Raw genomic sequence first — 15,736 nt, 5'->3', positions numbered from 1 at the left:
ATGATTGTATACACATATAAGGAAGGTTTGAAATGATTTGGTTTTAAGTCTAAATGTATACATGTTAGGGCTTATTGCGGTTAATTTGCAGTATAAACATTATTTGTAATTATGTTCCGGCACATGGACCATCCGCCCAATAAAAATAAAAATCCCATGGCTGAATCTAGTTGACGATGCCTGCTGTAGATGGACTCTGTGCAACTCAATGCAGCCTCCTAATGGCCAAGACATGCATAGGACCCTCAAGCATGCGCATCATCAGGTGAGAGACACTACTGGGAGTCTTTACTGGCCAGCTCTAACAGGAAATGTAGTGAGACAATTTGGCAACAGGAAACCAAAATGAGTGTTTCTTACTGGACAGGTCCAAGTCATCCCTCTCAGTTTTGAAATGTTATCCTTCCAATTGGTGTGTAATGAACAGGACCCAGCTGTGTATGTAAATGGGGTTACCTTTGACTTTGAGTCCTCCGTCGTCATCGGAGTCGCTGTCGGACTCAAAGAGATCCTTGAACTCCTTCTTGTCCACAGCCTTCTTCTCCTGAATTTTCCTGCGTTTGATCTCAGGGAGGTCCAAGTCTTCCATCTTAAATGAGAGAGGAAATGTCAATATGCAGCTCCACTTCAAAATGGAGTGACATGGAAAACTTCTTGTCAAAAGATTTGGGACCACATGACAATGAGACCATTGCTCAAGATCCAGATGATGCAGCAAAGTCACTTACAAAACACTTTAAACATTTAGGCCATATTTACTTCATAAAAACCACTGGAAACCGGCCCCATTGAAAACAAATAAAAGGGTCAAATTCTTCAAAAATGTTTACAACCTTGAACATTTCCACCAATTTCCCACTGACATCAATGCATTATCTTACTCAAACCTTTAAGTTACACATATCGTTTGTAAAAATAGAATGGGGATGTTTGTTAAATTAGGATGAATGTCCTGAAAATACTTTTATCTTAAAACAGTTGGTATGTAGGTGTGTGTGTGTCTGATAGTTACCCTCTCCTTCCCAGAGATCTCCAGCTGGATCTCCTTCTCCCTTAGCTTCTTCCACTGGCTGAAGTACCTGGTCAGGGGCGTCCCCTCCTCCTCAGTCTGCTTCTCCCACTTCGCCTGCACACACGTTACATAGCCACTCTGTATTTTTGTATGTGTTGGGGCTGGGAATTGCCAGGGACCTCACAATACCTAGATGCCGATATGATGTATTGTGATTCGCACAATTCTATATGGATTGCGATTCGATACTGCGATTTTATTGCAATTTGATATTCCATGCATATTGATCACTATAGGTCTGCTGCAGAGAGAGCATGAGAAAACACGGTTTGATCAGTCAGGGACATTGGTGCTTAAAACATGTTGACTCACTATTTAAAAAGATGGCAAACAAGCTATGGGATGAAAAATACAGGCTTTTTGGTGAAGGCACAGCAGACTAGCGCTAGCTAACACTACCTAGAAGAAGCCCCACTCGCCATCCTTTTTTAATCGATACTTGAAGTTCAAGTATCAATATAATAAGGGAAGACAGGTTTTGAGCTACTACTGACGAGACGGATCTCAGTTTATTCCTTTCCGAGGCGTATCGACATTGATTTAAACTAAATGTCTGGGTATTGTGGTGTACTTTCACTTCAATTTATACTGAACAAAAATATAAAAATGCAACATGTAAAGTGTTGATCCCATGTTTCATGTAGTGAAATACAATATCCCAGAAATGTTCTATATGCACAGAAAGCTTATTTCTCCCCAAATCTTTTTATATTTTTATTTCACCTTTATTTAACCAGGTAGGCTAGTTGAGAACAAGTTCTCATTTACAATTGCGCCCTGGCCAAGATAAAGCAAAGCAGTTCGACACATACAAAGAGTTACACATGGAGTAAAACAAACATACAGTCAATAATACAGTAGAAACAAGTCTATATACGATGTGAGCAAATGAGGTGAGATAAGGGAGGTAAAGGCAAAAAAAGGCCATGGTGGCAAAGTAAATACAATATAGCAAGTAAAACACTGGAATGGTAGATATGCGGTGGAAGAATGTGCAAAGTAGAAATAAAAATAATGGGGTGCAAAGGAGCAAAATAAATAAATACAGTAGGGAAAGAGTTAGTTGTTTGGGCTAAATTATAGGTGGAAATTGTTGTGCACAAATTTGTTTACTTCCCTATTAGTGAGCTTTTCTCCTTTGCCAAGATAATCCATCCACCTGACAGGTGTGGCATATCAACAAGCTGATTAAACAGCATGATCATTACACAGGTGCAGCTTGTGCTGGCGACAATAAAAGGCCACTAAAACACAGTTGTGTCACAACACAATGCCACAGATGTCTCAAGTTTAAGGATTGTGCTATTGTGGCAAGCCGACTACAGGAATGTCCATCAGAACTGATTCCAGAGAATTTAATGTTAATTTCCCATAAGCCGCCTCCAACGTCGTTTTAGAGGTACGTTCAACCGGCCTCACAACCACATGTAACCACGCCCGCCCAGGACTTCCACATCCGGCTTCTTCACCTGTAAGATCGTCTGAGACCAGCTGATGAAATTGTGGGTTTGCACAATCAAAGAATTCCTGCACAAACTGTCAGAAATTGCCCCAGGGAAGCTCGCCTGCGTGCTCGTCATCCTCACCAGGGTCTTGACCTAATTGCAGTTCGGCAAATGCCGAATGGCATGCTGGAGAAGTGTGCTCTTCACGGATGAATCCCAGTTTTAACTGTACCGGGCAGATGTCAGACAGCGTGTATGGCTCTGTGTGGGCGAGCGGTTTGCTGATGTTAACGTTATGAACAGAGTGCCCCATGGTGGCAGTGGGATTATAGTATGGGCAAGCATAAACTACGGACAACGAACACAATTGCATTTTATGTATGGAAATTTGAATGCATAGAGATATAGAGAATGCATAGAGATGAGATCCCGAGGCCCGTAGTCGTGCCATTCATCCGCCGCCATCACCTCATGTTTCAGCATGATAATGTACGGCCCAACAGCCTGATCAACTCTATGCGAAGGATGTGTCGTGCTGCATGAGGCAAATGGTGGTCAGAGCGACAGAGCGAGAGAGAGCGAGAAGAGAAGCTGAAAGAAGAGACTGGAGAATCTACGCCAGCCCTTCCCCTAAAGGTCTTTGCGGATGGTATTGATCAGGCCAAATAGGATTATCTGATCTCCAAATTCAATAGAGCGTATAGACCGCAGCTTCCTTCGTCGGTTAGCTAAACCTATTTACGACAATTTGCAGTGGCGGTTATTAGGCTGGGCACCAGCACAAAGAGGAGAGGACAGGACGTGAACAGAAAGACCCAGTGCTTTTGTAAACACTTCAAACCCAGACAAAAAAATGCTATGGGATTAGGGTTGAGTATTTGGCACAGCTGTTTCCTCACACCTAGCCTACCTACTCTAGATGATGGCAAAAACCTTTCACTCAAAACTGTAATAAAAAAAAGCATAGGCCTCCCAAGAAAAAAAAAGATCTTCAGGCTTCAGTTGAGGACCATTGAAATGTGATCTGTGTTTGGGTGTCTGGGGCCCACTGCAGCCGGAACAGGGGCTGGCCTCTACCCCGGCAAGCAGGGATGCCATGGCGAAAGGCTCCTCTGGGCTGGTAGCCGTGGCGACAGGCGCTGTCTCCGGTGCCACGCTGTCCGTCTCTCAGTCTCTGGCAGCGTGCGTACACATACACACTTCTCCCAGGCTAAATTACACACAGAGACATCCCCTCTTTCATTTCACTCTTAAATCTTTAGCACGTGTGCAAGGCACTCAGCCAGGATCGGAGGCGCAATGCAGCCTGGGAAGGGTGTGTGCTTGGTGGGGCAAGGTGGAGTGCATACGGTGAGAGGAAAACTCACACAGGAATAGGCATTTCCGCCCCACACACACCTCCAATAACGTCCCCTCATTAAGGCTGTGAGGCTGGTTCAAACCTATAAAGGAGGGTCTAATGACCACAGCGCTGTCCTTTAACTAGCGTCACAGTGTTCACCTAGGGATGTCTCCTCCCGCATCCCTCCCTCTACCTCGGCTTCCTACTCAGGTTTCACTGCAGCAGCCGCTAAGTGTGTGTAGCCTAGGCTCTTATCTCCCCACTGTCTGTGTGTGTAAAAGACACAGCCAGAGGAGAGGTCGGGGGGTTAAGGGTCAGGGGGCACATTATGGTTAAACGCTCTCGGCTGGTGGAGACCTTCACAGGCACTTCCTACGGGAGCTCGCCCAGGATTGGCGCATGCATGTGTTTTTTGGAAGGGAGTGTACAGGGGGTTAAGAGGAGGTGGGACTGCTCCAGGCAGCTCCCCAGCAGACCGGTGTGTGTGTGTAAAAAACAATAAGTTGGAATCCAACAACCAACGCAACTCAATCAACTGTTGGTAAACCATCACATAATTGAAGAAGTTCAACTTGCTGGCTGCTGAAAATCACAAATTAATCATGAAACCTTATGTATGTACTGGGTGAATGTCTATATATTTGAGGAAGCAGAGGCACTGATGGGAACGAGGTGTGTGTGTGTGTGCGCGCCCGCGAGCACATTGAAGAGGTGAAATGAGGGCTCTGGAACAGCAGCCCAGAAGACCGGGCACAGACAGGCTCATTTGCTCACGGGCAGGCACACACACACAGCCAAACTCACCACGGCGGCCGCGTCGGCCACTCCAAAGGCGGCCCTCTGTCTCCGGGCTGTGATGTGGCCGCTGTTCTCCTGTACCTTCTCCAGCAGCTGGCGGATCTGCTTGCAGTAATTGGCCACTTTGCATTCCTTCAGGAACGCTTTCAGCTGTGGAGCGGCAGAGGAGGTGGAAAGGAGGGGGGGGGGTGAAAAGCGGTATATAATCACCTAGTCTGGTGCTTGTCTTTCCCCTCTGGACCATCACTACTTTATGCCCAGCGCGTGTGTTTGTTTGTGTGTGTGGCAACAGTAAAAACTGGAGTAGAAGAGGAATAGTCATGCGTTGTTTGCTTTGTTAAGGGCAGACTATTGCTTCCTTGGTCTTTCGGCATAGCTTGTAGGGGAGCTCGCCTCCCACCCACCCACTGCTGGCTGTCTCTGACAGGAAGTGGGCTCAGTGGTTGGTCACAGGGCCGTAAAAACAACGGCAAGCCGGTGGAACGATTAAAGGTCAGCACAGACACACTTTACTCTTCAACCCCCTCTGTCTCGCCCTCTTTTTCCATCTGGCCTACTCCCTATAAGACCAAGTCAAGTTTCTTGCCACCTTGTGTTTGCTGTAGAGAAAGGCTAGCAGCTAAGATTTATTTTTATTTTTTTACTTGATAGTCAACAACACCTAAAAATGTTTGAGTTCGTATGTTGAATAGCTGACCATTTACCAAATGTGTAGAATAAAATGTCCACATATTGATGTCCGAAAATCTGAATCAGTCGCTGATCAGGAGAAGAAAATCAAAACTTGTTTTTGCTTCCAGGGCCAGTTGCCTATCCCTGGCTTAGGGTATGGACATTATGCCATTGCATCAACTGGTGAAGTGGTTCTATTAGCTGACTAGGGGTGGAGAGAAGAGGAGAAGGAGCTGGTATTACCTGGATGATGGTGGGCAGGGCCAGCTCTGGGAAGCCGATGGAGCAAGCCTGAGAGTGGAAGTACTCCAGGATCAGGTCATACACCTGCTCTATCAGCCCATCCTGAAACAACACAAAAGTATACAAATCAGAAAAGAAAAACCGAAGGAACCACACACACACAAATGTGATACTCATATTAACATTCAAGAGGCTTGTTGGGAGAAAGGAGGGGAGTTGATCTGTGAGAAGACATGTGCAAACATCGAGCTAGATTACAGGGACACCTCAGCGCACTAACGCCACTCCTCAGGTTGAGTCTCAAACACACACTTTACAGATCGCAGCTATTTATGTGAGTACAGCCGTCAGTACAGACTGGATTTACCTGACGGATCCGATTATCTCTAAGCGGTCACCTGCTGTCTGCCACCTGATGCTGCATTCCCCATGGCTCTGTGCTAACCCCAGTGGATACTCCATTGGCCACACACCCACACTTAACCCCCTAAACGATTTGGCATGGGTCCGCCAACACGGCAGCAATAACATGGAATGCTACAGAAGCAAAGCAAAAAAGGATATGAGACCCATTTCAGTTCTATTATAGTACTATTTTCTGTACTGTAGGTCACATACAGCCTACTGTAGTCAGACACTCTACTTGGTCTAATGGTCAGACAGGTGTTAATTTAGCCATGTCTGGCATTAGCATGGGTGAGTCACCGGGCACCGACTGCAAGGTAGAAGCAATTGGTGGAGCCGGTGGCGTTGGTTGACCCTGGCAACAGCACCGAAAGCCAGTCCTGACCAGCGGAGTGCAAGGGATAATCCCAGAGGGCCGTGTGGCAATCCTCTTGGCTTGGTCAGAGCCCCTTACGTCGGATTTTGCCCGCTGCCCTCAATCCCCTTATGCACACACGGTGGGTAACACTGTGTGTCAGGGAGGAGTGTGAAAACACATTAACTAGTAGGGCCTAGACATGGAGTTGATCGGCTGCTCTTATTGCCACGCGTTAGAATGCCATCGTTATTCTATTACCGTGACAGACAACAGGTTGAGTAGTGCGCCGTAATCTAATCTGGCATGGTTCCAAATACATTTGTTTTATTTGAGGGAGGGTGGAATTAAGGGGAATTGCATAATGGCCATAATACTAAATAAATTCGTACTGATTAGGCAAGGTAGCCGTCTAGGACTTACAACCAAGACAGCAAAGATGTGAAACTAAATGTGCTGATGCAGGACAACAAGACACACTTTCACAGTTCTCCCGCAGATTGATATTTGGAGGACATGCTACTTTCAATCTGTAGACTTAGGCCCCTCCTACAATAGACATCCTAAGCTAGTCACACATGTTCTCTAAACACCCGAAAATAGCTAGGGCTAAGAGATATTCATGACCTCTGACCTCCAGCAATCCTTGTACTAAAGGTGCCAAGCCACACCATTGTAGGCGCTTCCACAATCTCGGCAACCATTGGAAAACAGGTGCATCACCATTAAGTTTTCCAAAACAAGTCACAGAAATAACCCAGTTAAAGGAGAGGTGCACAGACAATACACATGTCTAATTAGTGGTAGCCTAACCGAAGTCTTCATTGAGATGATTAAAGTATCAAGACGTAAAGTGGCATGAGAAGATTGACCACTAGGTGCTTGAGAACAGAACTAGACTTACCCGTTAATAACGAACAATACCATATGAATCTCGTAATAGAATTCAAAAGGTATTGACCCTATCACTTTCCATACATGTTTGCCCATGGAAGTAGTCAGAACGTTAATTTCTTGACCGGAATGACAAAAAAATTAGGAGATAGAGGTGCTTTAAGTTTACCTATTTTGTACACCCCACCATAAAGCATCCATGTCTTCATCACTGGAAAATGTTGAATTTGACATAATTTAAAAGCGTAAAAGTTTCCATTTTTCCCCTCATTTCCTGAAAACGTTTTTTTTTTTTTTTTTATATATAAAAATTTAATTTTTTAAACCTTTAATGTTTTTTTTACCTAAAAACTGCTCTTGAAAACTGAGTGGGTGTCATTTCAATCATAAACATAAAATTAATAGAAGTGACCCATGCATTCAGACCGCTGAAATTCTGATGGTACACCATTTCAATTGAAATGTTTACTTCTAATTATTACCACAAAGGGTCCACCCACCGCAAAACGTCAACTTAAAATGGTCATGTCTGTTCTATTATCTATATTTCTATGATTTCAATAGGTTTCATATGGAGTCTTGACAGTATCATTTAAAACAGATATTCCCATTCAAGCCAACATTCTCTGATGTGTGGGGACCTTCAAAAAACTTTATGGTACCACGCTGAAATAGAAAATATATTATTCCCATTTTAGTACATTTATCAGCCAAACATGACACCCACCCTATATTCTAGAGCACCGATGTAGGGCACAACACAAAAGCCTTAGATGATGTAAAACAGGTTCTAAGCTACAACAGACAGTGCATTCAGAAAGTATTCAGACCCCTTGACCTTTTCCACATTTTGTTACGTTACAATTTAATTAATTTTAGAATAAGGCTGTATTTTTTTCTCCCTCAATCTACCCCATAATGAAAAAGCAAAAAATGATTTTTTTTTGTACATTTTTACTTAATAAATGCGTAAATGTCACATTTAGGTAAGTATTCAGCTCCTTTACTCAGTACTTTGTTGAAGAACCTTTGGCAGCGATTACAGCCTCGAGAATTCTTGGGTATGACGCTACAAAGCTTGGCACGCCTGTATTTGGAGAGTTTCTCCTACTCTTCTCTGCAGATCCTCTCAATCTCTGTCAGGTTGGATGTGGAGCTTCACTGCACAGCTGCTTTCAGGTCCCTGGTACAGGTTTTCATCAAGGATCTCTCTGTACTTTGCTCCGTTCATCTTTCACTCGATCCTGACTAGTCTCCCAGTCCCTGCCACTGAAAAACATTCCCACAGCAGGATGCTGTCACCACCATGCTTCTCCAAACGTGATGCTTGGCATTCAGGCCAAATAGTTCAATCTTTGTTTGATCAGACCAGAGAATCTTGTTTCTCATGGTCAGAGTCCTTTAGGTGCCTTTTGACAAACTCCAAGCAGGCTGTCATGTGCCTTTTACTGAAAAGTGGCTTCTGTCTGGCCACTCTACCATAAAGGCCTGATTGGTGACATGCTGCAGAGATGGTTGTCCTTCTGAAAGGTTCTCCTATCTCCACAGAGGAACCCTTGAGCTCTGTCAGAGTGACCATCGAGTTCTTGGTCACCTCCCTGACCAAGGCCCTTCTCCCCCGATTTCTCAGTTTGGCAGGGTGACCAGCTCTAGATAGTCTTGGTGGTTCCAACTTCTTCCATTTAAGAATGATGAAGGCCACTGTTCTTGGGGAACTTCAATTCTGCAGATAAATGTTGGTACCCGTACCCAGATCTGTGCCTCAACACAATCCTTTCTTGGAGCTCTACGGACAATTCTTTTAACCTCATGGTTGGTTTTTGCTCTGACATGTACTGTCAACTGTGGGACCTTATATAGACAGGTGTGCGTCTTTCCAAATCATGTCCAGTCAATTGAATTTACCACAGGTGGACTCCAATCAAGTTGTCGAAACATCTCAAGGATGATCAATGGAAATAGGATGCACCTGAGCTCAATTTTGAGACTTATAACAAAGAGTCTGAGTAGCTAAGTAAATAAGGTATCTATTTGTTTTATTTTAATAAATGTGCAACAATTTCTAAAAAACTGTTTTTCGCTTTGTCATTGTGGGGTATTGTGTGTAGATTTGAGGAAGAAAAATGTAATCCATTTCAGAGTAATGCTGTAAAGTAACAAAATGTGGAGTTCACAGGGTCTGAATACTTTCCAAATGCACTGCATTTGAAATTAAGATTTTTTTCATTAACACGTTTTTAGATAATTGACATTCAAGGTTAAAAAATACAATTTATATAAATTCTATAGAAATATTAAAATAGTTTGACAACGCTGTTAGTAACCTTTTAAAATTATATCAATCACAACCGATTATCTTTTCCAGTGATAAAGACCATGCATGTCTCATGGTATGGTGGGGTATGTAAAACGGGTCAACTTTTACCACCTTAATCTCATGAATGTTTGGGCATTCAGGTCCAAAAAGTCATTTTCTGAGCAGTTGTAGAAATGTGTAAATATGTAAGGTTTTGTTCAAATCAAAAGAGGTGCTGTCAAAAAGTGATTGAATTCAAATGGATTTACCCAGTTCTAAGGCTACTCCTGCCGCAAATAATATATGCTAACTAAGCTAGCAGTACTCCCGACCAGTCTAAGTCTTCTCATGTATCAGACAAGCCTAGTTAGCTGGCATGCTAAGCTAGCAGTACTCCCGACCAGTCTAAGTCTTCTCATGTATCAGACAAGCCTAGTTAGCTGGCATGCTAAGCTAGCAGTACTCCCGACCAGTCTAAGTCTTCTCCTGTGGCAGACAAGCCTAGTTAGCTGGCATGCTAAGCTAGCAGTACTCACCCTGTAGGCCTTCTCCTGCATGTTGGTGTTGCTGAGCTTCAGGATAACATCAAATTTGATGGGCTTCACACTCATCCGGCCAGGCTTCTTGTTGAAGTCCACCTGATGGATGATCTAAACAACAAGCAATGAACACAAAATTAGTGCGTTCAGAAATCGTGCAACATTTGCAAAGACATGACACAGATTACACAACGTGAAAACAGAACAGCGACAGTGCCCTCAAACACACAAGTCAGACCTCCACATCATTTGGTGGTCATTCCATGGCTTGTCTCATGGAAAATCACTCAGACTCCTGACAATAGACACTCGTAAATGTTCAACGTAAAGATATAGCCAAAGTAAAGCTTAAAAAGGCATAGTAAGTAAGTGTACATTTGTGTTTTTACCTATATTTTGTACATCTCACTGTGCGTGTTTAGGTGCGATAGATAGGCCTAGCCCTGTATATTATCTTGTGTTTTTACATATTGCTGTGTGTGTGCGTGAGGTCGTTGGTACCAGGCGAGTGGAGCGCTCTTGGCCCAGTCTGTCTGTACAAACATCGGATGTGGTGGTGGTCTGCGGGGGAGCCAGGGGGGAAGTGGGAAGGCATGGGTCAGCCCTGATACAGAGGGAGCCACTGGAGCAGGAAGCCCCAAATCATATATACCACCCCCCTTGGAGAGACGCACACACACACACGCACGAGTATGTGTGGTGTGCATGGACGTGTGTGTGTGTGTGTGTAGTCTGTGTTGTTGTATATGGTGTGTGCGCGCATCTTAGTGAGTGTTGACCTCCTGCAGTAAGCTAGCATGAGAACGGCAGTAAGGAGGCAACAGCTTGTCTGTCCTTGTGGGGGGGGGATGTCACCGTGATGGTCTGGAGTGCGTACACGTGTGTGCAGTCTGACCAGAGCGATAAAGACATGGCTGTGGTTTACGCTCTGCTCCTAAAGCGCTCTGCAGACCACATCCTTTCTGCCTATGGCGCAGCCGTCCACCCACAGCAGACACAAACACACAGGGAGGAGCATAACGTGGTTGGGTCTGCTGCTCCAATTAAAACCGTAGGAGCAGGCACCTCAGCCTCGCTTTTCTCTAACGAGGGGAACAGTAAAAGAGAAGACAGGAAATGGAGTGTCACAAATAAACACTGTGTGCTGCTAGGGGGTCTTGGAGCGTGTGTGCCGGGGTGGGGGGGTGGACGGCTGCGCTATAGGCAGAAAGGATGTGGTCTGCAGAGCGCTTTAGGAGCAGAGCGTAAACCACAGCCTTGTCTTCATCGCTCTGGTCAAACCGTCCACACAACACGGTGACCACTCCCACAAGGCCAAGCAGTCGCTTCCATTCCACATCGCCTCTTATGTAGGCGTGAAGATATTTCAACGTTGTGTCTAGACCATAATAGGCCACACACTGATAACTCGTGCTTGCCTGCCAAATGTATAGGGCTCCCCATAATATTTAAATTGATGAAGTGCGATCACAATCATTATTTTAGGAATCCATCCATGGTAGACGTCCTACCTAACAACAATGCCCCACATCCTGCCGATTTGAGCTGCTGAACCGTACTTGCACTTGACTATTTATGGATGAGAAAGTAAACTTGCCATTTTTCTAAAAGTTCAGCGGGGATGCTGCTTTGAGATCTATTGCCTAGCACAGGGCTCTCCAACCCTGTTCGTAGAGAGGTATCAGTCTGTTTTCATTAAATACGTTTTATTGCACATTTAGGCCTAATTAAACTGATGCATTTGGCAGTGTTCAACTTCAATTCACTGGCACTATGAAGAATAGCTTAGCCATACTCAGTGATGGCCTAATATATACGTTAGGTGAATTTAAGAGGCATTGCTAGATACAGATTACCAAGATATAACCTATGTGCGCTGTTTTGACCATCTCTTTGCCTCCCCCACTGCTCTCTCTCTTCTCTATAAAAACACTAGTGTGCGTTTGGTCTTCGGTCTGTTGCTTGTAGAACTGCTCAGCCTACACATTGACTACCCCTGCTTTAGTGAACTTGCGCGAGACATTGCGAAATACAGCATTGCAATAGCCTAGGTCTTTCGTCTACCGATGCACAGGTCTGACGGATGGCCGACATGCCTTGCTGTGCCCTTCCAGCTCTTGCAAGCTGGCTCTTTCTTTGTTGAGAAAGATGCAAGAGTGTGTCCTCGAAGTAGACTACGGAAATCAGTTTACTCCGTTGCAAAAATACTGAATCTTAGGAGTCGATTCAAATCAAATCTATTTATATAGCCCTTCATACATCAGCTGATATCTCAAAGTGCTGTACAGAAACCCAGCCTAAAACCCCAAACAGCAAGCAATGCAGGTGTAGAAGCACGGTGGCTAGAAAAAACTCCCTAGAAAGGCCAAAACCTAGGAAGAAACCGAGAGATGAACCAGGCTATGTGGGGTGGCCAGTCCTCTTCTGGCTGTGCCGGGTGGAGATTATAACAGAACATGGCCAAGATTCCTAGTGGGATCAAAGCGTGACACAGAAATGGGAGTCGACGGGCAAGGAATCTATTATTTTGAAGTTGACTCCCCACCACAGGAGGCTAACACCCACTGATTTGATTCTAGAGATCAGGGGTTGGAACCTGTTCAGAGAACAGAACCAAAACCTTTTTCAAAGCTAGTTAGGAATACTATAGTTACCACATTTCACATTGGATTTATTAACTACAAAAAAAGATAAGACATGTTTTTAATTCTGGTGTCACTCTGCACACACAAGCTTGTTAGCTAGCTAGCTTCTTTGGTCCAATGTTAAGTCAACTATGAAGTTCAAAAACATTCAAAGTTCCTCCATAGAAGCAGCTCCTCTACTAGGTATAATTCTGTGGGCCTAATTCAGATAATGCATGTCATCACAAGATGCCCAACATGTCAAGCCAAGCCTCCTCCACCCGCTCTCGTGCCAGACACTTGTCTTGCCATCACGCATTTAAACAATTCACTGAGCTATAACAAGTACTCTCACGCGGCTACTTAGCTGGCTAGATGGGGGTGGCGCAAAGGTAATTTGACCCAGTCCCTGACAAACGCACAACCCGAACATCACATAGTGTATCACTACTTTGTAAACGGGCCAGGTTTTTTTTGTCTCAGAGTTTGAGGAACACCTTTTGCAAAGAGCGAATATAACGCACCAGTTTTCACAGGCTTCACTAAAGGGCTGTAACATTACCAGAGTTGAACCTTAGTCGCACGGCACTTCCTTTACATTTGGCCGTAGCATCTAATGATGGGGGAAAAAACAATGTTTTATCGATCGTTACATATCGGGATATTATTTTTGACGAGGTATCATTTTGAGATATCACATTATTTTGCACTAGTTGGTTGTACCTGCAACAAAACACCAGTATTTCACCTTCATAGCTTGCTCTCCAAGAATATGACTTTCGCGAAGCGGATCCTGTGTTCTGCCTTTCAACCAGGACAACGGAATGGTTAGCAGCCGGCGACCCAAAAAAACGACTCCGTAAAAGAGGGAAACGAGGCGGTCTTCTGGTCAGACTCCGGAGACGGGCACATCGTGCACCACTCCCTAGCATTCTTCTCGCCAATGTCCAGTCTCTTGACAACAAGGTTGATGAAATCCGAGCAAGGGTAGCATTCCAGAGGGACATCAGAGACTGTAACGTTCTTTGCTTCACGGAAACATGGCTCACTGGAGAGACGCTATCGGAGGCGGTGCAGCCAGCGGGTTTCTCCACGCATCGCACCGACAGAAACAAACATCTTTCTGGTAAGAAGAGGGGCGGGGGCGGGGGCGTATGCCTTATGGCTAACGAGACGTGGTGTGATCACAGAAACTCAAATCCTTCTGTTGACCTGATTTAGAATTCCTCACAATCAAATGTCGACCGCATTATCTACCAAGAGAATTCTCTTCGATTATAATCACAGCCGTATATATTCCCCACCAAGCAGACACATCGATGGCTCTGAACGAACTTTATTTGACTCTTTGCAAACTGGAATCCATACATCCTGAGGCTGCATTCATTGTAGCTGGGGATTTTAACAAGGCTAATCTGAAAACAAAACTCCCTAAATTGTATCAGCATATCGATTGCGCAACCAGGGCTGGAAAAACCTTGGATCATTGTTATTCTAACTTCCGCGACACATACAAGGCCCTGCCCCGCCCTCCTTTCGGAAAAGCTGACCACGACTCCATTTTGCTGATCCCTGCCTACAGACAGAAACTAAAACAAGAAGCTCCCACGCTGAGGTCTGTCCAACGCTGGTCCGACCAAGCTGATTCCACACTCCAAGACTGCTTCCATCACGTGGACTGGGATATGTTTCGTATTGCGTCAGACAACAACATTGACAAATACGCAAATTCGGCGTGCGAGTTCATTAGAACGTGCGTTGAAGATGTCGTTCCCACAGCAACGATTAAAACATTCCCTAACCAGAAACCTTGGATTGATGGCAGCATTCGCGTGAAACTGAAAGCGCGAACCACTGCTTTTAATCAGGGCAAGGTGACTGGTAACATGACCGAATACAAACAGTGCAGCTATTCCCTCCGCAAGGCTATCAAACAAGCTAAGCGTCAGTATAGAGACAAAGTAGAATCTCCTATTCAACGGCTCAGACACAAGAGGTATGTGGCAGGGTCTACAGTCAATCACGGACGACAAGAAGAAAACCAGCCCAGTCACGGACCAGGATGTCTTGCTCCCAGGCAGACTAATTAACTTTTTTGCCCGCTTTGAGGACAAGACAGTGCCACTGACACGGCCTGCAACAAAAACATGCGGACTCTCCTTCACTGCAGCCGAGGTGAGTAAAACATTTAAACGTGTCAACCCTCGCAAGGCTGCAGGCCCAGACGGCATCCCCAGCCGCGCCGTCAGAGCATGCGCAGACCAGCTGGCTGGTGTGTTTACGGACATATTCAATCAATCCCTATACCAGTCTGCTGTTCCCACATGCTTCAAGAGGGCCACCATTGTTCCTGTTCCCAAGAAAGCCAAGGTAACTGAGCTAAACGACTACCGCCCCGTAGCACTCACTTCCGTCATCATGAAGTGCTTTGAGAGACTAGTCAAGGACCATATCACCTCCATCCTACCTGACACCCTAGACCCACTCCAATTTGCTTACCGCCCAAATAGGTCCACAGACGATGCAATCTCAACCACACTGCCCTAACCCATCTGGACACGAGGAATACCTATGTGAGAATGCTGTTCATCGACTACAGCTCGGCATTTAACACCATAGTACCCTCCAAGCTCGTCATCAAGCTCGAGACCCTGGGTCTCGACCCCGCCCTGTGCAACTGGGTACTGGACTTCCTGACGGGCCGCCCCCAGGTGGTGAGGGTAGGCAACAACATCTCCACCCCGCTGATCCTCAACACTGGGGCCCCACAAGGGTGCGTTCTGAGCCCTCTCCTGTACTCCCTGTTCACCCACGACTGCGTGGCCACGCACGCCTCCAACTCAATCATCAAGTTTGCGGACGACACAACAGTGGTAGGCTTGATTACCAACAATGACGAGACGGCCTACAGGGAGGAGGTGAGGGCCCTCGGAGTGTGGTGTCAGGAAAATAACCTCACACTCAACGTCAACAAAACTAAGGAGATGATTGTGGACTTCAGGAAACAGCAGAGGGAACACCCCCCTATCCACATCGATGGAACAGTAGTGG

The 15,736-nt window shown here is 45.3% G+C and overlaps 1 protein-coding gene across 1 annotated transcript in view; it reads right to left on the bottom strand.

The window, feature by feature from the left end:
* noc2l (NOC2-like nucleolar associated transcriptional repressor) overlaps window positions 1–15,736 on the bottom strand; it is a 33,541-nt gene that overhangs the window by 5,733 nt on the left and 12,072 nt on the right. The window contains exons 13-17 of the mRNA XM_064923057.1: window positions 10,059–10,172; window positions 5,573–5,674; window positions 4,664–4,807; window positions 1,013–1,126; window positions 457–589 (exon numbers count right to left, since the gene is read on the bottom strand). Coding sequence (XP_064779129.1) covers window positions 457–589; window positions 1,013–1,126; window positions 4,664–4,807; window positions 5,573–5,674; window positions 10,059–10,172 — 607 coding nt within the window. The remainder of the gene's footprint in view (window positions 1–456; window positions 590–1,012; window positions 1,127–4,663; window positions 4,808–5,572; window positions 5,675–10,058; window positions 10,173–15,736) is intronic.

Source organism: Oncorhynchus masou, chromosome 18 (assembly GCF_036934945.1).
Source record: "Oncorhynchus masou masou isolate Uvic2021 chromosome 18, UVic_Omas_1.1, whole genome shotgun sequence".
Classification (NCBI taxonomy): Eukaryota; Metazoa; Chordata; class Actinopteri; order Salmoniformes; family Salmonidae; genus Oncorhynchus; species Oncorhynchus masou.
Note: the sequence above shows the minus strand (reverse complement) of the source record. Positions and strands in the feature narration are given on the sequence as shown.